Consider the following 23,991-nt stretch of genomic DNA (forward strand, 5'->3'; position numbering starts at 1 on the left):
CAGGAGGGGAGGGGCCGCCGGGCGTGAGGGGCCCGGGCCGTGGGGAAGGCCCAATGGGGCAGTGAGGGGAGAGGGGAGCTAATCGGGGAGAGGGAGGATGAGGAGCCCGAGCGGTGAGGAGGGGGAGTCAGGCTTCATCTCCTTCCTCCTGCTCTCTCCCCTTCCTCTCACTCGCTCCCTTGTCTCTCCCTAGCTCTTTCCCTCTCCCTGGAACCGGGTCCGGACTGACCCGAGAGCGCACCCAGTTGAGCGCCTGGTGCAGAGCCCCCTGAGGTGTCCGCTCCAGGCGAGGGGCGCCAGCATTGCCCTGCAGCGTTCAGAGAAGGGGCTGGATGCTGCAGTGATGTGCCAGCAGAAGAAGGCATTGGATAAATGAACTTCAAAGGCAGCATAAGAGAAACAGGTGATGGGGGGGTGTCGTGATGCTGGGAAGCTTAGGTTGTTAATACTCGGTGAAGGAGGGAAAGAAATTAATGACTTTGTAGCTGCATAAGCTACTAATGAGATTTGCTACTTTGATATGTAATAGGTGGATGAGTTGCCTTCCTTAGTGTAGAAATTATTTTTTTTATGATGGAGGTTTTTAACTATTCCTGTCCCCAATTTTTAAAAAATGCTGATTAAAACAACTTAATACAATTCAAATCATTGTTAAATGAGACTAGTTTGGAATGTGATAACTTTGTCTTTCAGTGCAGCATATCTGCAAAGTGCTTTCTCAGACCAGTCACTCATGATGTATTTACTAGTGGTTTTATTCACGCTTCAGGATATATTTGAAGTGTGGCGTCTTCAGGGCAAGAGTTTAAACAATTTTATTAACACACAATTTGGATATTGATGTAGATTTCATGTCTGTACAGGAAACTTGGTTGCAGATAGCAATGGATTTTCAAAGCCAGTAATACTCCTCTGTGAGGGGAAGTAGGATTAATGAAGGAGGAGGAGTAATGTGTATATTTTAAATTTTTTTAATGTTATGGGGTATTAATTTGAAAAATGAACAGGAGAGTAATGCAGTCACAGAATAGGCAGGTGGAGGTTGGATTTAAATGTAGCATTTGTGTAATCCTCATAGAGTAGTTTAAGAACTGTTAGTCTAGGGATAAACAAGTGCTTTGACCCAATGGCCTAAAAGTCCGATGGGCTTTCATTAACTCAGAACAAATGCTCAAATAGTTGGCTTTTTTTATAAAATAGTAACAGAATGAAATTAACAAGAATTTACATCAATTTCAGTGCAGCTAATCAGAACCCTGTGAGAAGTAGTGATACTGTAAATTTACTTTGTAGTCAGAGATTACTAGGAAAGAGAGAGTACTCAAGCAGAATAGCTCCCTGGTAGAAATCCCTGGAGCCACTGGTTTCTTAACAATTGATGGCAGCTGAAGGACTGGGCTTCTCATCTGCCTATTTCTTGCTGTGCCCTTTTCATATGTTCCATATCTGCCTCTTGATAACAAATGTAGTCTTCCAACTAGTAGGTCTCTGGGGGAATTTTTCAAGTTCTATGACCCTGGCAAGTGGGCCAGATGCAGCTAGGGAAGAGATGGCTGGAGCACTGCTGACTACTTCACCAGAGTGGGGAGTCAGGAAGCACAGTGGCCCTCCTGGCATTTAGCCTTCTACTGGAAGGATGGAACAGAGAGACTGCTACTTTGTTTTAACCAAAAGTTGGGTGGCAATTTATGGCATAGAGAGGGGAGATTGAGGAGTGAGTTGGAAAAGAGAAGCTGAGATTTGAGAACTTTTGTGGTGGGAAGAAAAGAGAAAAAGACACTATAAGGAAGAAGGTGGAGAACACAATGTAAGACAAGAAAGGATTAGAGAGAATGAGAAGGAAAAGACTTTTGAAGCAATGCGGGAAAAGCAACACAATACCCAGGTTAGAAAGAAAAAGTGGAGTGAAGCCAAAAAGGGATAGAAGCTATTCTAAAGGCATGGAAGGCATCAAATACATTTTCAGAACATATTAAATACAAAGGCGATTGATAATCTTACCGTTCAGAATACAAAGACATGTATTCCTTTATATTGCAAAGGGGTATTGGCTATATTGCAAGGGGGCATGGGTGTTATTTTTCAGCCTGACTAGTTTGCTTTGTCCTTTGTATAGTAGATGTCAGGTAAAGCTCCCTTGTAATAAAATATTAGAAAATACTGGAGTGAGAAAGAAGAGGTAGAAAGAAGGGCCTCTGACTGACAAGGACGAGCAATGCTGGATGAAAAATGAAAGATGTGCTGGTGCATAACTCAGTATTGCCTTGAAGTTTGGTAAAGCTCTACAGGATTGAGTAACAGATGCCATTTAGTTTTTTTGCCTCTGCTTTTTTGCTTCTTATATGTTAAAATGATTTAGATTTTGACCGTTCCAATAGTTTAGAACTTCAGAAGGACTAGTCATATGTAAAGTTATGTATATGCTTAAGTATTTGCAAAATCAGAGTCTTAATGATCACTCTGGGCCTGGTTTCGCTTCATTTATTCACACTGAGTGATATCTTGCTACACAAATAATCCTATTGAAGCAGTGAGTCTATAAAACAGAGTAAAGTAACATCAGTAAAGGTGGTAGAATCAGGCCTTAAAATTATCATTTTGATTTTGCTTTCCAATATAGCCTTACATGTCCTTATACAACTCTTACAAAGCTAACCATTTCAACATGTGTGTCTGTACCTAAAAGTTAGACCTTTTGATTGTTAGAATTACTATAGATGAAGGTTATAGATTATAAAATTCTGACTCTGAAGCAAAAATCTGTGACCCTGATTACATTAATGGAACAACAACAACAAAACCATCAATACCTTTTTGACATGATCAGTGTATGTTGGTTTATGCCAATTCAATTCAGTTCAGATTGACTAAAGTCCATACTACCTAATATATAATAAAGAGTAATATACTTGTATAACTAAGGAGAAAATGCATTATGTTCTGACCATTTATAGAGACATTCATTGTGACAATTCTAGTTCAATAATTTTCCTGTATGTGTAGCTGAATATCCTAATTAATGCTTTGTAAATTACTGGTGTAACATATTGTTTACTTTTTCCTAACTTTGAGCAGATGCCAATAAGATCAGCTATTAGAGTAATGAAATTTGCATACAATGGATGTATTTAATTACATCTATTCATTTCCTATGAATGTTTAGTAGTAAGATATCTGAGAAGCACTTTCCAAAAATTCAGTTGAATAGGAAAGGAAGGAAATCTGTGTGTTGGTGGAACAAAGAAAGTAACAATGCTGTTTAGAGAGAGGAAGCCAGCTTTTAATACCATTAAATGTACTATGAGTGCTCCTGATCTCATGGGTTGTAAAAGGAAGAAACCATTAGCTCAGAGAGAGGGCAGAATTGGCCACATCTTACTGTGCTAAAGTTAATGAGGATATTCCTATCAACAAGATGTGGGATAAGATTAGGAAAATGAATGCTGGCAATAAAAGCCCTAAAGAATGGGTTGTTTTATGTGCAGGAAAGGAAAAAGCTGATTTACTAGGGATTTTTTTTTAATTTGTCAGGGATGTTATATGTAGGAAAAGAAAGCATGAGAAATTCACAATAATTTTGGAAAATAGTGGAGAGCAGTAATATTCTGTTGTATCAACATTGCTATCCCTTCTGAGGATACCTATTGTAAGTCAGATGTGCATAAATCCTCTTGTTATCGTATGCTGAAGTACATGAACAACAGCAGCCATGTAGTATTGATACTTGAACTGTATGTTTGCACTGGAGGCTGAACTGTAATGAAAAGACAGTTTTAGAAACGGATATATTACAGTACATTTTGTACAATACTTTATAGTTTTGTGAGGCCACATCTCTGTACTGGATGGTAGCTTGATTGCTCTTGCTGTCTGTGGATATTTGACAATTCTGGCATACATACAGACTAATAAGACTTCTAAAAATAAATGTCACAAATCATTCATTCCAGTTGTCAGGGTGGGAATAATCCTATTGTCCTGGAGCCCTGTGCAATCAAAATCCCATTTCGTACACATGAAATCTAGTTATTTTCTGCCTGACAAAAAAGCTGCTGACCTGCACTTAACTGCACAGACTGGCCATTGTGCTCAACCTGAGGCTCAAATGAGCACTGGTCTCTTGCCCAGTTTCCTTATAAACACTACCAAATGACAGAAGAAATTAATGATTTGTCCCCCCAACCTTCTGCTTTGCTAAATTCTTCCCCTGCCTCTATTCAGCCAGCCAGACTTTGGGAAGAATGCATATGACTACCTACATGGCTACAAACAAAATTGAATTTCGGGTTATAGTTGAAAAAGGCCTCTTAAAATACTCACCACGGTAAAAATTAATAATTACAAATCACTCTTAATTCCATGGGCCCAGTTAAATTCTCATTGACGTAAATGGGAGCCATTCCATTGCCTTCAGTGAGAGCTGGATCTGCTCCATGTCTTGCCAGCTAGTGTACTTAAACTTCTCATGCTGATTTTCTCATATACGGGCCTGATGTCATCAATATTATTAAAAACAAAAATTCTCACTTGACTGGCAGCAAATAAACTTTCCAAAAGGTAGCCAACAAGTAAGAATGTTTTGGAAGAGTGAGGTGAGCATGTCTTCTTGCAATCCACTTCGTTTACAGACCACAGAAGAATTTCAGTTATTTTTAAGGTCAACATCCTTAGTCCAGAGATGGAGCAGAAGTGTTTGTTTTTAAATAGAAGGCATCCTTAGAGATCTGGTCAGAAATTTTACTGAGACAACTGCCTCCAAGTCACTGTGCTGAATTGGAGGACTGAACTCAGAAGTAAACTAAACCTCCCTTCTCTGTCCCCACCAGCCAGACAGGGTACAGACATGGAATGACCCCAGTTGCACACACAAAATAGTCATCTGAATTTTATATCTTTATTTCAGGAAATCAGCTTCTTATGCACATGTTTAATTGTTCGAATGCCTGATGATTCAGATGTCTGGGATCTCATTCTGCTTGTTTTCATTAAAACTTTCACGAAAAGGAATTAGCCTGCAAAACCACAAAAATGCAGTTTGCAACTAGGATGCTGGCAAAGTAGTTTGCATGGCTTTTGAAATATTGGACAAGTCCATTTTTGATAATTTATCCTGATGACTAAGTACCAGCAGTGGGCTTAGAACTGTATAGAAAATGGAGAACATATGGAGACATTTGGGGCCTGGTCCTGCGAGGTGCAAAATTGAATTGTAGTTTGCAATGGATAGATTGGGCCCTTGAAGCCAAGCAACCATAAAAACAGATATGCACTTCATATGTGAATGAAGATTAGATATATGATGTTTTGTGTGTTTAGAAATGTGATTGTATGATTCAGTGCATCCCAGTGTAAGGTTCTGAATGGGAACAAATCTTAACTCTCGGTAACTGACCCGTCCTATTATTATATATATTCACGTCTCAAAAAATACTAGTACTAAAACACCACTTAAGGAGGAATAGAACAGACTACAGCACTGACAGAGAGGTTTAAACAAGCATTACTATAGACTACCCATTGGATTTGTTTCCAAAATGTATTTCACTAAGACACCAAGTGCCAAATCCTACTCCATTTCCTCATATGACTAATCCCAGGGAGACTACTCACATGAATATGATTACCAGGATTTGGCCCCAATCAGTATGTATCTTGTATTGGACATATAAGGCAGTTTTAATCATTCACATTCAACATACAGGTTAACATATGAGCTGTAGATCTTGAGGAAAATATTTTTTTTAAAGAAAGAATACTTGGGAAATGGCCTGGTAAAGCTATGACTCAGACTGCTTTAAAGAGTTTCTGTGCAATGTTTACTACGGCATGGGGAACTGAAAACTACTGCATTGCTTTGGCACTGGTGAGGGTACTGTAGCAAAGGCAATTTCACCTAAACAGCCATAGTGGTAATGTTATCACCTTTGGCCTATAATGGATATTTTCTGTTATGAAAAGCTGCTAAATAAGGGAGTTTTGTAATGGAGAATGTGATATTGTGAAAATAATTGTGCCGAGTTCTAGCTGAGAAACTCTGTCAATGGATGTTGCACAGTTGAAACCCTGCACAGTTCTTTAATAATGTGCAGGAAAGTGTTGTTGATAAAACTTAGTTCACAGGGATGTAAAATATCGTTTAGGAAAACAACCGTTTAAACAATTAAAATTTATATCATTTAAACGGTTAACCGCTACGATATTTTACTTCCCTAGGAGGATTGCGGGGGGAGGGGGCACAGGCGCACCTGGGAGCTGCATGCCTCGACACTGCCACTGCATGGGGCCCTGGCCCCTCCAATTGCCCCTGGAGCCCTCCGCCCCCCCCAGCCCACAGGAGGGGGTAATAAAGCAGGGACAGAGCCCGCCGCCACCCTGGAGCCCGCCGATTGCCCCAGAGCAGGCCCTCCAGAGCCGAGGCACTGCCGCTCCCAACGCCTGCCGACTGCCCCAAAACAGGCCCTCCAAGGTGAGACGACACCGCCCCCTAGAGCCCGCTGTCCCCCCAGCCTGCGGGAGTGGTAGTCAGGCACTCCGCGCCCTGCCCATCAGCCCCCTGCCGTGCACCTGGCCCTGCCCTAGGTGCGGGACACCCTCTATGCCCGCCCGACCCACCCAGACCCTGCATCTGGGCACCCCTCAGCTGCTGCCCAGCTCGCTGCTGTTCATGCTGGCACCTCTGCTGGAACCAAAATTAACCCCTAAGCTGCCAGGGCTTACCCCTGCACATGCCCCAGCACATGTCCCAGCCCTCCTGCCCCATCGTCCCTCCCTCCCTGCAACACCATGTCCCCCACTCACCCCCCAAGTGCACAGTCGGCTCCCCCCATGCAGCGAACGGTTAAACGGATAATGCAATTTGTAAACGGTAAGACTAATACTAACCGGTTAACCGTGTGATACTTTACATCCCTAGTTCATACACACTGCCATGCACACCTCCTTTCTGGAGTTTCCTTTATTAATATGAATATTATTTTATTACAGTATTGCCCAAAGGCTCCAGTCAGGATTGGAGACCCATTGTACTAAGCACTGTACAAACATACAGCAAGACATTTTCTCAATAATAATGAAAAATAAACCACAACCTAAACTTTCTCCTGAAATGACTGTTTCTAAGTGTTTTTACTATATCTCCTGCTCAACTTGTGAACCGAAATGACTACCCAAGGTGCAGAGCAACAGTGAATCAGGCACACTGGAGTTATACCAGTGCAAATGCAATGTAAGTGAAAGGAGAAGTCTGATGAAACATACCTGGCCTGTCCACCAGCAGGGGAACGAGTCAAAAGTCCTGCCTCTCCCTTCCTTCACTGAATAGTCCTGCCTGTCTTTGTAGAGTCCTAGCAATTGACCACATATTAAATTCTCATAAAATTCGAGGTTTGGGTGGTATGAAGTGTTTGCTATTTTTGCTGTCCACAGTTAAATAGCTGCTGCATTCCACTTCCAGATTTTTATGAACTTCATACTAATTGATCAGATATTATAGTACAAATACATGTACCTCAGATTCTTTAGCTGCATGTCATGAAAGTGACCAAAAGATGTGAGGATAGTAATAAAGGAAAATAATAAATAGTCCATATATACTCATTCAGCTCTTTTCTGCTATCAGAGCTTGCATATGTCAGGTTTCTTTTGGAATTTGAATAAGAGAAAGACACATACCATATGGGCCCTCATTTAAATTATTTAAATTGGCATTCTACTATCAACAAATTGTACTCCTCTTAGGGACATTTGCAGTTACAGCAGAAAGATGCTAGGAATCCTAAAAAGGGGGCATTAGCATGCATAAGGGATTAATGTGTGGTAGGACTCTACATCCATTCTCCTTCCTTTATAACAAGAGAACATTTTCAGAGTATAGCCTTATTGCTGTAATTCATAGACTTCATTTTATTATAAACCAAGGAGAAAAAATAAGTTGAAATGCATAATTACAGTAAGCATTAGAAACAGCTTCCATATTAAGAAAGGACCCTTTTGTGACTCTATCACAATAAGGTTCACTTTCTGCATGGTTAATATGTGCTAACTCAATATGAGGTAAAAGTGACATATCCTAAAATATCTCATAAGAAATTTCTTTTATATTCCATTAGTGTTTGTTACAGCCAATTTTGTATCCAGTTCAAAGATTACCTCAATATGTTTCAAGGTGTGCAGTACAATATATTTGTATTTTGCCATCTTAACTGCTTTTCCACAGATACTGTAAGAGATGCATGAACTATAGGTTGTTACAAGGATTTCCTCTTTGGGGAGTGTCACCGTGCTGTGGTGAAGGAGCTTGTGTGTTTCAATGATCCTCAGAGCTATGTTGTTGGGAGCTTCGTGCTCCTGGTAGGGTCACCCAAGGTGAACAGGTCTGAGGGGAGGTGCCAGTCAAAGCATGAGCCAAATCCCTACAACCCCCACCCAAAGTCCTCAATGGTGGATCAGGCAGAAGAGGTTCTTGTTAGATCCAACAGCTGTGAAAGCTGATGAAGGCTGATGTAAGTTGGAGATCTCCAGTCATCTTGGACCTTCCCCGGCCACTGGGTTCCAGACCTCGAGCTTGTCATGATCGTGTAGTTGCTGTAGGCGCACCAGCCTCCCTGTGTTAAAAGAAATCATGCATAGGCTTCTACCACAGGAAATGCCGACAACAAGGATTTGAATGTTTCAAGTGCACACATTTTTTTTGTCACATTTGTCTTTGTTTTCCGCTGTACCAAATGTTACACAGGGAGGAAGACACTAGATAAACAGCGATATCTACAGGTCTGGCCACCAGCAGCAACATCCTGAGCTAGGGAGACAGAATGGAAATGTGAACATTTTTTCTTGATAACAACCATCCTGACATGGAAATGGTAACAAATGTACACTGATGAGCAATACAAAGGCACTGTTAATATGTCTCTGCTTTCAAACCAGCAGCACACACTGTCCCTGACTGTACAGATTATTGCTGCAGGAGAGTGAATGATCAGTGCAGCTGTGGGGAGATGTGATTTGCCATTGCCAGGAACACCGAACCAAAAACTTGACTCCTGTGCTCACCAACGATAAACCCATGACTTCTGTTGCAGAGTGGCCCCTTGGTAGGTTTTGGATGGCGTGTGCTTTCTGCCATGCACATTTGGCACTAAGAGGATTGTGTTTTTCTCTTTATATTAGGGAAATAATATATTGACAGGATCCAGTGTTGCCAGTTCTGGCAATCTGAGTGCAAGTCTTGTGCTATCTGGTGTTTATTAAAGCTACAGCTCGTGGAATCGTGGGATTATGTGAGAAGTTCAACCCAACCTATCATTTTTTTAGGGCTCTGTCTCACGATTTTTGAACACCTGAGACTGACAATATTGCAGGGTGCAAAATTAGGACTAAGTTAAAAAATATGTAGATGTATACCTTGACCATATTAGATACTATAGTTGTTTTCCCATGAGCATATAAACGGTGAACATATAGCAAACTGAATTTAATCCTATCTACATATTTCAAATATAAGGGCAGAAACCTGGGCAGAATGCACATACATCCAGTATATAAAAGAAACACATCTAATTCCAGGATTCACAGATAAAGATACAGAAATAACAGTGGAGTAGACCTAAAACTTGTTAGCACCCTCTTCTGTTCTTTTATCAAGTTATTTTGAAAGATATGTCCCTAATCCTGAAATGAGATCCATGCAAGCAGACTCTGCCCAGATCTCATTGCAGGATTGGGACCTAAAATCATATAACAGAAATTCATCTGCTGATATAAATGTGGAGCAAATAGTGTAGTTCCATAATATGTCTGATTTAAGGTAATGGGAATTTTGTGATTCACTTCATTGGAAGCAGGATTGGATCCACAGTGTATGAATTAAGAATCACATTTTCAAATGGTCTCAATCTGGCCTGTAATCCAGCAAACAGTTACAAATCTCAGAGTGCTGGGGAGTTGACAATACTCTGCACTGCAAAATGGTTCAGCACTGCAGGCTGGATTGCAAAATTGTACCTGCAATTTAAGAACCTGCAATTATTTGCATTATAATCATTCCTGTAGCATCACACATGTTCACAGTCCTTTTCAAACTCAAAGAACTGTGTTACTCACATAGGCAAATAAAAACATATGGGCAAAGAGTTCAAACAGAATATGAAGAGGGAACAGTGGGTTGTGTGTGTAGATCAATTTTCCACAAAAGTAGTGAGATTTATAGAGGGACTATGAAGAGAGATCCTTGCAGAGAAATGAGAGCTTGTATTCTGGCAATCTTTTTAAAAAATCAGGTTAATGGTGTTATCCTCTTTCTTCTTCTAAAACAGAAGTATAAATTACCTGGCAATTTGCTTGAAACTGAGGCCAGCTGTAGTACTTTGGAATGTACTATTAGTGAGAGGGTTTTTGACCCTATTAATAATTCTTTTTTTTTTTTTAATTGATAGAATACTTTGTCTTTCACTGACACAAATTCATTAAATTGCAATGATAGCAAACAATGATCTTATGAAATCCTGTTTAAAAATGAATATCAAAGGGTTTGTTTCTACTTTTTAAGACCTAGAGATTACTTTGGCATGTTGCTGAACAATCGTTTATCTTTGCTGACATACTGGTTTACATTACTACGGTATGAACTGCAGTACACCAAATGGCATTATCCAATTGTTTTTTATTTTAGGCCCCTGTGTAGCAGACACAAATTGGCACACCAGTGCTACTCCAGTTATGTCTATTATAAACCCAGTAGCAGCTCCACTCTGAGAGGAGGAGGAAGACTAGCAGTGGGAACAGCAGCACTGCAAACCATAAGTGTTAAAACTTTTAACTCAGGTGGTTCAGATACCAAACATTGCCACACATGAATGTTACTGCCCAGGTGCCATTGCTCCCCAGTAAGGGTTCCTGATAATCTAAAAATCATAGAGCTGTGAATAATGTGCAAACAAGCAATATATCATCAATGGAAGTCACCTCCCATTTGATCTAGAGAAAGCCCTAATCCTCCAAACGTGTACTACCCAATGCAGTGCAGGCAAATATTGGAAAAAAGCAAGCATTCTTCAAAGAAGCAAGCATATTTTGAAGACTATATATGGAGGGCTTGGTCCTGATCCCATTAAAGTAATAATAAGATAGCTGTTCATCAAAATGGGATCAGGAGGAATTCCTAATTATGTAAAAAATGTATTTTGCTATCAACCAAAGCAATTCTCAATTACATATTTATATTAAAAATATTTCATATGTAAAAAGTACATTTTACAGAAGAAGGTTAGCATTTTCTCAGAAATAATTACTTTTAGCACCTTTACTCTCAATAATGTAAATATATTCTCAGAATAAGTATAATGAGAACCTCTCAGGAAAAGTAGTTGTTGTTCCATAGATATCAGGCATGTTAGCCACCTTACAAAATTAAGTAACAATCTTTTGCAATTTTTTTCTTTCAAAATACAACACTTGAAATCCTGATTCCACCAAAGTCCATGGGAATTTTGCTTCTGATTTCAATGGGGCCAGGATTTTACCCTAGCTCATTGATTCATGTTTACATAATCAAGATAGACAGACAATAATTCCCTCTGTGGCCTTAGCAAGTCACCTAAAGTGTGGGTATAGTCATGAAAATAAAGGAAAATAAAACCTTGCTAGAAAGATCCGCTTTGTATGTACACACAAAATCATGTCTACTTACTTTTTGGATGCATAATTTATTAGCATAGCAGAGCCAATGCAGAGAGACAGATGAGAGCAAGCAAGCATTTTTTCTGACTTGGGCATCATCAACACAATTGTTAACTTGTTTCTGATTTCAGAAACACCATTACCTGTCATATGAAGTCCTCGATGTTCAGATCCCACTTTGAATATGTATGCCTAGTTTAAAAAATCTCTTAGAGTATTTGTAAAATGAGAAAATTTGATCTGAAAGCTGGAAAAGGGCAATAATAAAGATAGAAACCCACAAAGCTATTTTTCCAGAATCACTTTTCATAGTAGTACCCGACTTCAACTTCCCTGCCTCAAATTCCCTATTTTTAAAGAGGGGAACGAAAACACACTCAGATGTTGTGATAATTGATTAGTTAATGTTTTTATATAATTTCTAAATATGCTTCAGATAAACTGAATCCACCAATTTTGATAACACAACCAAATCAGGCATAATCTTTCTATAATAATGTTAGCTTTCCACAGTAAACAGTAAGAATATATATTCAGAGTTGCTGTTGGTTTTTCACTGAGGAATCCCTGTCTGAGAAAGCAACTTGTGTTATCTTTTGGGGAAAGGACTTAGTTTAGACACCAAATTAGAAGTAGAGAGCAGCTTTGCATTGCTCTTCAATGCCATCTGCTGCTTCAAAAGGAGTAATACGTCGGGCCCAATCCTGATCCCATTGAAGTCAAAGGTTTAAATGTTCATTTGTGTTCAAACAATAACATTTACAGCACAATTGCCAAGACCAGGAGATTCTAACTTGGAGGCAGAAATCTAAATATGAAGCAATTCTTTACCAGCTGAGTATGTGTTCTTGAACAGCATTTGAACCTGTGATTTCCATTGCAGCCGGTGCTATTGAATGTTCAAGGTTTTTGTTTATTGTTCCAGAAGAAAACCCTGGCTTTTTGCTGTATTTGATTCAAGATACAGGAAAATAGCAGGGTAAATTCCTCTCCAGTGAAACTCTGTTGACTATAAGGGAGTTAAACCGGGGTGAATTTGTCCTGAAGACAGGGGATGTGAATTTGGGAGCAGATAGTTGATAATGAATAACTAATAATGACCTTTATTTGAAACAGGCATCATGGAAAAACTTTGTCCAGGTACCATTAGCAAAACTGTGGTTAAAAGAAGGAGGAAAATAATTGTTGCTAGTGATACGATTCTGCATTTGCTAGTAAATGCAGGGAAAAGTGTCTGTTCTTAAAGCAAACAAACACCAAAACCCTAAGAAACTGGAATTGTATTACCATTCTAATATTTCAAAACCATATAAATAATGAGACCTATACTCCCCTCAATGTAAATATATAATTCAGTTACATATGAAACTCAAAAGAAGAAGAGATCTGATCATTATGAAACAATTAAACTACTGTCATCTTCTAATGTTTCATTAAAGTTTTAGGCATCAAGTTTTTAAAATGATAAATACTTGGTGAAATAACAGAGCACCTTTCCTCTGAGGATTTCAAGACTTAAACAAACATTAATTAAACCTGTTAGTGCTCCTGTGTGGCAACAGTATTATACTCTTTTAATGGATGGGTGCAATGAGACCCAAAAAGGTTAAGTTGTCCTTACAAAGGGCTGGATTGGCAAGCCAGTGGGGAGGAGGTTCTCCTTCACACAGATCCCCCATTAGACACAAATGGAGATGACAGCTGCCTCCATTATACTGGTTCGCCTGCCCTATGGATCCTCCTTCATGGGGTCAGAGATACAGAGTTGGGTAGTTGGCAGGTCAGAGAATGAGGGGGAGGACTACCCATGAGACAGGCCAGAAGAGATGTAAACCATCCCTAAAGCCTCACAGAAAACCAAACAGAATATTAATGCAGCCAACTCATCCATGGCCTTCTGTGCACTGGAAACTTAAGTCTCCAGGCAAACTGGCTATGAAGCTGCAATGTCATGTCAGAGACCTAGAGATCTGGGATCTACTGGATCTAAGACAGAAACAATGGACCTCCACATAAAAGGTGGGGGGACTGATGGAGATCCTCCTGGATTCAGGGTTTTGTGGAGGGACTGCTGGCCATTTTCAGGAAGGCAAGTGTCAACCCTCCCCTAGTGGAATCTGGGGGTACCCTGACAGAGTTTTCTGTCCTCAGGGCATCCTCCTTACTACATAGGAGAAGTGATCCAGGCCAAAGTGAGTTTATGGCAGAGCAGAACAGAACTCTGGAACCTCCACAACCACTAGAAAACACTGCAAATCTAACTTAATTAATGATTATGATTATTATGCCTTCATGAGGAGCTATGTATCAATGAAGAGATATGGATCTGGAAGCAAAATTGCATAACTGTTTATGGTGACACTAAGTAGATTTTTTTCAATAAATAAATTGACCTGCCATCACAAACACAATAAATGATGAATAATCAGGAAACTACTGCTGGATATTGGATATCCTTGTACAGATTTGCTGAACATGTACTTTGTGGCTCCAGAATCACTAAAAAAGTGCTAGCTTTGCAGAATGTGACTCTCAGTAACATTGCACGCACTGTGGACCTGACATAGGAACATTAGAAATTGTCATGCTAGACCAGACCAACGTCCAACTAGTCCAATGTCTTAGTAACCTGTCTCTGACAGTGGCCAACACCAGGATTCAGAAGAAGGTTTCAGAATCCTGCAGTATGCATATATTAGGTAATATGCCCTCCCTCTACCCCCATTCAGGTTTCATCCTGGTCTGTAGTAGTTAGAGATTGTCTTAAATCCTGAGGCATGAGATTTAATATACCTTCCACAAAATTTTTATCATTAATGGTGATAACCCTGGATTTTCTTGAGCTCCATATAAATGGCCAATCCCTTTTTTAATCTTGTTAAATTCTTGGCCTTGGCTTCCTGTGACAATGAGTTCCACAGTTTAATTACATGTTGCCCAAAATAGTATTTCCTTTTGTTGATTTTGAATTACCCACCTTTTAATTTTATTAAATGTTCCGTGTTCTTTTGTTATGAGATCGGGAGAATAGAAATTCTCCATCTGCTTTCTACCATTAATTATTTTATATACTTTAGTCATCTCCATCTAAGGTAAACTATTCCAATCTTTTTTCTCTCTCTTCATTGCAGAGTTTTTCCATGTCCATGATCATTCTTGTTACCCTTCAACCAATTCAGCAGCTACAAATGTAAGGTTTACTTGTCTATAATTCCGCAGATCACTGCTAGAGCCTTTAAAAAAAAAAAAAAGAGCTACCCTCTAATCCTGTAGAACAGTGGCTGTTTTTAATGAGAGATTACATATTTTTGCTAGTAGCTCAGCTATTTCACACTTTATCTCCTTCAGAACTCTTGGATATATATCAACTGAGCTGGGTGATTTATTGCTTTTTAAATTATCACTTGAAATGCATCTCAACAGCATGCAGGGACTGAGGAATAGTAAACCTGCTTACATAACAAACAAACCTGGAAGATATGAGAAACCCACTGAAACATGGACAGTGGACCAAACTAGCATTGGTGAAAACAGATCCCACTGGCCCAGTCTATATTGGGATCATTTTTCAAAACTTCTTGAGCGGTGTTAGTGCCAGTTATGCTCCATCAGTGTTAACAGTGTTGGGAGCCTGAGTCCAAAGAACACATTGCCTGAAGCTAGTTTTTTTAAGCACTGTGTTATCTAAACCTGCTCTGAAGAGGTAAAAATATCAAGTGTTTAAAATATTGATGGATCTCTGTCTAATGCCATTTTTGCAGCTGAACTGACGTTAACAGCAGTGGGAAATTTTTGAAAAATATCCCTAGAGTGGATATTGCCATTGACCTCATTGGGAGTTGTGTTCTCTCACATTAGAGTGGAATTTGGGCGAGTGACTCTGTTATCTGGGATTTCTGCAGTTACAGGCCTTTTTTTTCTCTCTCTCTGAGTAAACTGTGTCTTATAGAAGGCAAGATTTCTTACACCATTATAAAATCAGAGCACTTTCAAAGTTTGGGAAATTCAGGTCTGAATGTTGTGAGTTGGGACACTTCTATAGTATTTTTAGAGTGGGATTTTCAAAAGCACTCAGTGTTGACAGAACTCTCTTCCCACTGCTGTTAATGGAAGTTTACCATTAACTTCAATGGGAGCAGAGTTAGGCCAGCACTGATGGCTTCTGAAAATCATACCCTTAATGATTTTACTAATTATTTCCTTCTCTCAGTCAGACACTAGTACTATGGCCAGGTTCAAGAGATTAATATGTTCACGTGTGCTTTTCAGGAACAGAATATCGTTTCTAAATTACATGATTGTAAAGGCATTTTAAAAGTACAGGACACTGTAATTAACTATGAGGCATGGTGCTATGCATACTAATTTATGTATGAATAGCAAACAATCAATGCAGTTCTGCCATCTGTTGGTTAGAGTGATTAATGTTGTGGAACTGCTTAACACTGCATCATTGAATACAGTATTTTCTCTTATTTTTAAACTGTGGTATAGATTTGTGCAATGTTAAAACAATTACTATTTTCCACCCCCAAAGAGGCTGTATTTTAGTTGTGTGTTATTTAGAGCCAGATCATACCCCTTGTGGAGCCAAGTTGCCAGGGCGCTAGTGCAGGTGGCAGGAGACCAGAGCACTCATGCAGGCTCAGGGCCTCTGCACAGATGGGTCTGAGCTTCTTGCCTGTTTTCTATGATCTGCAAGGTTTAGAGATGAGTTCTACAGCCTTTTCTGTGAGAGACCCCCCGCTTCCACTGACAGGATGATGTAGGAGGGTTCTTCACAAGGGAATCCTCAGAGAGATTTCCTATCCCCAGAGGCCAGTGGGTATTTCCTGTGGGAGTGGATTATCTGGGCCATTGTGTTCAACTGTGTAAAGTCGTTTGAGTCATATGAAAAATGCTATGTAGATAACATTTAAAACATAATTCTGCTTTCTAGCCAACAGGAATTTCATACACTGCGGGACAAACCTCAATAGTGCCATGAAACATGATACAGGACTGGGTGTTAGAAGACTGGGATACTAGTTCAAGCTGTGCCACTGACTCACTAGGTAACTCTGGGCAAATCATGTAGGCCAATGTTTTCAAAAGTGCCCAGCTGGAGACACCTTTGGTCCGATTTCCAGAAGGGCTGAGCACCTGCACAATGAAGTAGAAATTTGAGGCACTCTGAATTCATGGATACATTTGAAAATTTAGGCATAAGTGACTTGCTCAAGACAACTGTGGGTATCAGTATCAGAACATAGGAGTTCTGTATTAATCCTATACTCGGACCACTATAGTGTGTCTCTCTTTCTCTAGGACTGATTGAATTCTCACTGAAGAAAATGAGTCACAATTGATTTCAGTGAGGGTTGGATTGGGCCTGATCTTATCTGAATCAGTGGGAGTTTTGCATGAGTGATGAATGCAGGATCAGGTCTCTCTCACTGTGGAAATGGAAGTTGATGGGTGCTGAGCACTTTTGAAAATCTGGCCACTTTATTCGGATGCCTAAATGAGCTCTTTGAAAATCTGGCCCTCTATCTTGTTACCAAACCCCTGAACCATCCACTCCACTGCTTCCTTTGCTATTAAAATATTTTGTTTTCTTCATGGAAAAAGAACTGCTCATATGTACAATGCAAGATTTTGTAGCAAAATGACTCTGTGGTTTGCTTTCTAGTAATGAGTTATTCAAATAGGTTTAAAAATATAAAATAGTATTAAAAAACCAAAAAGGAAAAAAGATTAATAGAATGCCATAAAATTTGAATAAAGGGAAATCAGTCACTTTATCATAGACTTGCTCTCTCTGATAGATTCTGATAGATCATAGAGATTATCTATTAATTTTGCCAGTTAGCCTTTCTGGTATATGTAAAACGCCTATCAGAAGTATTTACGTCTTATGCATCTCATTTAGAAAGAATAATTTCGAACCAAAAGGATCATACTACCATCCCTCCTTTATTCTGAAGCTTCTTTCCAATGCAGAAATTTAATGTCTTTTTCATGAGAAACATAGCTGGGTCATTCTGCAGCTGCTGTTAATAGGGATAAGCCTTTCACTGGGCTTTAAAGGTGGCAAAGCTCAGATTCATTCTGATCTCCAACTATAGGAGTCTTTGTAATAGAAGTTCCTCCATTAAAAAACATCCTGTCTTAGTCGTTAAGATTTATGCCCCAGGCTCAGATAGCTTTAGGTCTTATTGACATTAAAGCATTCAATTGATTGTGCTTCAGTCAGTTATTTTGCACCACTCTGCCTACACTAGCCATCTTCCATTAAAGATTTGCCTGGCATCCACACTAGGGCTGCCTTAAACTGTTTAGAATGTGTATAGCTGTTATGATAGCTGTCAGCTGTCGGAGACAACAACTGCTTCAGCTGATGAACCTCTTTAGTCAGAATCTCTTCTCTGCCCTCTGCTATAAAATCAATTGGTCTCTTTAATGTGGACAAGGCCTTACTGTTTCTGTACTGTGCAGCTGTTATGGTGGGCTATAGACAGAGTGGCAGTCCCTGAGTCAGCTACAAGCCTTCTTCCACTGATGACTCTAAAGATTAGGAGTAGGACTTCGACCAGAGCATGCCACTCTTATGCCATAAAAGTTTGCATGGCACATTACAAAAATAGTTTTTATTCTAAAACTCTCCAAGGAGTTTATACAATCTACATTAGAAACAAAAACAATCAGGAAATGAGGACAACATAGAAGAAAGGGTGGGGGAAAGAGCCGTGAAATGGCAGACACAATTAAAAAATCAAATGTGTATGAAATGAGAAAGAACCAGATTTTAAAATCTGAGACTAAGGTAGGGCAAAAGAAAAGAAATAGACAGTAGAATACACTGAGATTATAAAATTGGTTAGCTGTGGAAAGCTAGCAAAATAAGGGTATTAGAAGGAGGGATTTGAAGGCAGTGAGTAAAGATGCTGTCTGTACTGAGGCCAAAATAACAAGATCCTTATTCAGGTCTTGATCCTTCATATACTCACACACATGCTTAACTTTATGCATGAGTAGTTTCATTGAGGTAAGTGGGATGGCTCACATGCTTAAAATGAAATATGTGCAAAGTGCTTGCAGAATCACAGTCTTAAGTCCTTTCCCTTCCTTGGATTGAATAACGACTTGAGAATTCGTTTCAGAGGGGGAAGGAGAGATCAGTCCAGATACTGGAAGCAGCATGAAAAAAGGCATGAGGAAGAAGAGACAAAAGGAGAGTCAGAGTGAAGTGAAGAGAGTTGGCAGAGCTTAGGTTACAAGGTGTTAATTAAGCCAGGTGCATGCTACAACTTTTGGTTGATGTAAATTACTTCAACATAGAGCTGCTGAAGTTAATATATCACTTGTGTGTGTGTACTTGGCTGCTTGTGGTAGCACTGTGCATACTCACCAGAAGTGCTTGTGTTGATGCAAGGTGCAATGCACCATGGGTAGGTTCCCAATGTGCTACGTGCCACCATCCAGCACAATGTCTTTTGGGAAATTTTCACAATGTGTTGTGGGGTAGAAATGAGTCATGCAGGGAGCTCTAGGAGTCAAGTTCCCAGCATACAACTTTCTCCATCCCATAAAGTCATCCATATCTCATAATTTTTGCACCTTTTTTCTTAGATCCCACAAACCCTCACAGCACTTTTCAGTGTCCCCATGTCTGACAGAAGCATAGAGCCCACAGAGCGCTGCACTATGCTCATGAACACTGCAGTACAAGACGCACAATTTTCCTGTATTTGCAGATCCACAGGAAGTACCACAACAATGGGGGACTGGAGTATTTCTTCAATGTCTGATTGCTAAGGGACATAAAAAATAATTGGAAGTTGTTGGTGTCCTTCATGCAGCAGCTGAAGACAGGGGAGCGCCACTTCTGGGCTGGAGAAACAGTGCATTGTAATGCAAGTTTGGGGCAATAAGCAGTGGCTTAAGAATTTCTGGATGCAAAAGGCCTGTTGTGATAATTGGGCTGACAAATTTACCCTAATTGTGAACTGTCAAAAGTATGCAAAAGTTCATGAGATGTCACAGTGACCTATAATAACAAATGTTGATGGGAAAATGTATGAAAGGGAGACAGAAAGACCAAATTAGTCTAAATGAAAAGGCCTGCTGATATAACTCAAGAACTGTGTTAAGATCATGACTGGTAAACAAGAAAATGTGGATCCAGAAATTAATGAACCAAACTTGGTGTGTTGGAAACTAGATCTAATTGGTGGACAAAATACTGAGGGGATGGGCTATTCCACCCATCACTCCCTTTTTGGGTCCTTAAAGAAAGGGACTTTGAGGCTACTGGACAGAGGCTACTGGAGCAAACTTCACCATCATGTCTGCCGCCACTCCCATTTCCTGAGACCCGGAGCCTTCATCATCCTGATCCTGAGAGCTGTCCAGACCAGATCTGGCCAGAGAGAGGGACCCAGATGACGATGCCACCCCTACCAGCTCCAGCTGGATCCCAACCATGATCTGGGATGAAATGGGATTGGACTTTAACAACAACAGCAACAACAATAGCTCCAGCTCATCTCAACTAACTTCTTCTCTGTTACCCAACAGGACAGTTATAAATGACCCTTTTTGATACTATCTAAGATATTTTCATACAAGAGGTTTTTTTCCTTCTAATACTCTCTCCAGCTAAAGGGAAAGGAAACAAAAAATTGTTAAAATGAAAGCCTTACTTAATACTTTACTTTTCAAATGCTTTAACTGTTTTTCCTTCTTTTCTGTGTCTTTAATAAAAGGTTAAAAGGATTTTTAATGGTGTGTTTGCCATGGTACTAAGCAACCTAAGGTCTCTCTATACCAAACTCTGAACTTTGTTTAACACTATTTAATGTTGGATAGTGGTTGGGTTATGTTAACACATTTGGCCCTTAAGATCAATACAATAGGCCATATTCCTGGATCTGTATGCTGAGCTCACCCCAGCTCTCCATCACAGGGAAACCAGAATGAGAGATGCATTGACAGTGGAGATGTGATTGGCAATCACACTCTGGAGGCTTGCAACATCAGACTGCTACCAGTCAGTGGGAAATAATTTTGGAGTTTGAAAATTCACAGTGGATATCATTATCATGCAAGTGTGGGGAGCCATTTATCATCTACTGATATGCAGGACTGTGGCACTTGGCAATGTAGATGGATTTGTAGCATTAGAGTTCCAAAACTGTGGTGGGATGATAGATGGCACACACATCCCTCTTTTAGCCCCAACCCACCTGGCCACAGAGTACATCAACAGAAAGGGCTGCATTTGCATGGTTATGCAAGTGTTGGTGGATCACCAGGGACACGTCACCAATATCAGTGTGGGCTGGTCAGGGAAAGTGCATGACACACACATCTTTAAGAACAAAGGACTGTTCAGGACATTCTTTCCTGACTGGTGGATTACCATTGGCAATATTGATATACCAGCAGTAATTATGTGGGAGCTAGCTTATCCCTTGTTCTGCTGGCTCATGAAGATGTACACTGGCCACCTGGATAGCACCGAGGAAAGATTCAGTTACTGAGTCAGCAGATGCAGAATGACAGTTGAATGTGCTTTTGGTAGATTGAAGGGATGCTGGTGATGTTTATTCACTAGATTGGATCTCAGTGAGAAAAATATCTCAATGGTTATAGCTGCCTCTTGTGTCTGCATAATAACTGTGAGGGAAAGGGGGAAAAGTTACCACCAGGGTGAAGGGCAGAGATGCAAGGACTGTCTGCTGAGTTTGAACAGGCAGACACAAGAGCCATCACAAGAACTCAATGTGGACTTAAGTGGTTGAGGGAAGCTTTGAAAGAGCACTTTAATGATCAACCACAAGAGTATACTATGCTGGACTGTTCTTTGGGCCTGAAGTTTTGGGTGCTGTTAGGAATTGTGTAGTGCTTGCCATACATTTTTAACTAAAGACAAGATTATGTCAGAGAGGTCATGGAAGTCACAGATTCCGTGACTTCCAGAGACCTCCATGACATTTTCTGGTTTGGCCCTGTGCTGCTGCAGGTGGCAGAGGGGACCTCACATCTCCCAGCCACTACAGACAGCAGGGGACCCTGCCTCCGAGCCCTGCAGTTCCCAGCCGGCCCCAGAGCTCCAAGATGCCGCGGGCAGCAGGGAGACCTGGAACTCCTTGCTACCACAGGTATCGGGGGGCTCCACAGACCCAGAGCTTTAAGCCGCAGCCCCTCAGCTCTGAGCCTCCACAGGCAGCAGGGGGCCCTCAAGCTGTCATCTGCAATGGTGGCAGGTGCTGGACCCCCTCCTGCTCCTAGCAGAGCTCGGGCTCTGATCCCCCCAGTCAGCCCCATTTTATCCAGTTATTTTTAGTAAAAATCAGGGACAGGTCATGGGCTTCTGTGAATTTTTGTTTATTTCTGTGACCTGTCCCTGACTTTTAGTAAAAATAACTGTGACAAAACCTTAACTTTATTTATAACTATGACTGTCTGTTTTACTGAAGCTATTAATTATGCAGGGCTTGCTGTACATTTATAAATATTAGACTGGGTGTTTTCTTGAACACATGAGTTCTGCTGTGCGCTACATTTACAGTGCTGTGTGCTTTGAATGCCACTATGCTTTCCTGCAATATTTGTAAACTAACAAAGATAATTTTATTTTTTTAAAGTAGAAATTTGAGTGACAAAACCAATGCAGAAAAACAATGTGCAAAAAACAACAGAAAATGCTAGACAATCTTTTAGTATAAATTAATGGCATCTGAATTTTAAAATTGGAAAGGCAGCAAACATTTCTGTCCATTTCCATGCACAAATGTACTCCGTTGTGGCACACATACACCAACCAGGTCCCATACACAGATCAGTGTATGTGAAGCTGTGGTTTTCCTTGCTGTCTTCCAGCATGAAACGGTAGGGTAAGGGTGCAGCTTGTGATGTCATGTGATATGCTGAAGAGTGTAGGGGCTGCTACCAGGGAGTTCTCTAAGGACTGCAAAAGTTGGGGGAGCCAGGATTTTTGGACCTGCAGGTAAATCAGGGTGTATAGCATTTGGGTTTGCTGCCTGAGAAGACTCATTATGTTCTGTTGCATCTCCCTCTCCTTTTCCTTGCTGATAAACCACTATTGTGCATTTGGCTAGAACTATGCCTTAAAAACAGGTTGTTAATGAAAAATCATTGTGCCCCTGTGTCTGTTCGTCTTTAAGGTGCCACAGGACTCTCGCTGTAGAGCAACCCTGGTCCTTCCCGCAAACATCTTGTTTCCTTGCTCTAAACGTTCAATAACTTTCCATACAAGGAATGTATTGCCCAGTTCCCCCCTTGTTTTATGCCAGATAGACGGAGAGAGAGAGGTAGGGCAAGGGAATTGAAAGAAGCGGTCCTCTGGACTGAAGAGCGTGTTGGAATACTTTATTTAGCAAATAATGACCCTTACTGTGTATTGCGGCAGCATCCAGATAAAGATCCCAGTCCCCACAGAGATGCCACCATGCCAAGTCCGGTACAAACCACCTCTGGCACAGGGTCTCTTCCCCGAAGCCCTTCAGTCTATGTTGATACAAGACAGACTGAGTGAGCGCCAGCCCGAGAAGGAGGGAGAGCCGACACCTTGTGGGCTCTGCAGGAAGCTCACGCAGTCGGCGCGGCAGGGCAGAGTTTGGTGCTTCCTTCCTAGCGCCAGTTACCGAGGCCCGTAGGCGAGGAGGAGCTCAGCAAACCCTTGGGTGGGGCGGGATCGCACCTGCAGGGCTGTCACGGGGGGGGCATGTGAACTGTTCCCAGGAAAGGCCTTAGCCCGCAGCTCGAAGAGCGATTGGGGGCTCCCTCCACCCCCCGCCTGCACAGCCCCCGGCAGGTCACGGCGGGGGCCGGGTTCGGGGCTGGACCCCCGCCCACACAGACCAATCACCGCCCCGGCGGCGGCAGCGCCCCAGCTAGAGCCCAGGCCGCCCGCGCGGCTCGCCAAGGGGCCGGCGTTCGGGGGCCGGGGCGGGGCCGGCCGGGGTGGGGCGGGGCCGCCGCTATATAAATGGTTGGTCCCCGCCCCGCCCGCCTGCTCCGCTCTGGCCGCCGCATCGCCGCTCAGCTGCCCGCGCGCCCGCCAGCACCATGGCCCTGTCCAGCGACCCCGCCTTCCAGCAGCTCGCCCAGTGGTACAAGGCGAACGCCGCCAAGCTCGTCCTGCGGCACCTCTTCGAGGCCGACGAGGGCCGCTTCCAGAAACTCAGGTGAGGCCCGCGGCCGCTCCCCGGGGCTCGGGCTGCAGACGAGCCGCCGGCCCGTTCCCCCTCCCAGGGCAGCGGGGACGGGGCTGCTGCAGCGTCCGTCCTCCACTCCGCTTCCCGCGCT

At 41.5% G+C, this 23,991-nt stretch overlaps 1 protein-coding gene and 1 long non-coding RNA gene across 4 annotated transcripts in view; both read left to right on the plus strand.

Annotated features, from left to right (window-relative positions):
• The first annotated feature begins 12 nt into the window (after positions 1-12).
• Positions 13-20,427, plus strand: LOC137147736 (uncharacterized). Of its 3 annotated transcripts, XR_010918318.1 has the most exons (5): positions 8,948-9,092; positions 14,808-14,866; positions 16,616-16,730; positions 18,819-18,928; positions 19,413-20,427. It is a non-coding gene; the product is annotated as an uncharacterized lncRNA (long non-coding RNA). The 3 variants fall into 3 exon arrangements; XR_010918317.1 differs by lacking the exons at positions 8,948-9,092; positions 14,808-14,866 and adding an exon at positions 13-403; XR_010918319.1 differs by lacking the exons at positions 8,948-9,092; positions 14,808-14,866; positions 16,616-16,730 and adding an exon at positions 13-403.
• Positions 20,428-23,692: 3,265 nt separating this feature from the next.
• Positions 23,693-23,991, plus strand: part of GPI (glucose-6-phosphate isomerase) — a 28,989-nt gene continuing 28,690 nt past the window's right edge. Inside the window, exon 1 of the mRNA XM_067540071.1 lies at positions 23,693-23,870. Within this exon, the coding sequence (XP_067396172.1) occupies positions 23,752-23,870 (119 nt within the window). The 5' untranslated portion in view covers positions 23,693-23,751. The remainder of the gene's footprint in view (positions 23,871-23,991) is intronic.

Source organism: Emydura macquarii, unplaced genomic scaffold (genome assembly GCF_026122565.2).
Source record: "Emydura macquarii macquarii isolate MOO-44397 ecotype Brisbane River unplaced genomic scaffold, CSIRO-AGI_Emac_v2 contig_561, whole genome shotgun sequence".
NCBI classification, from domain to species: domain Eukaryota; kingdom Metazoa; phylum Chordata; order Testudines; family Chelidae; genus Emydura; species Emydura macquarii.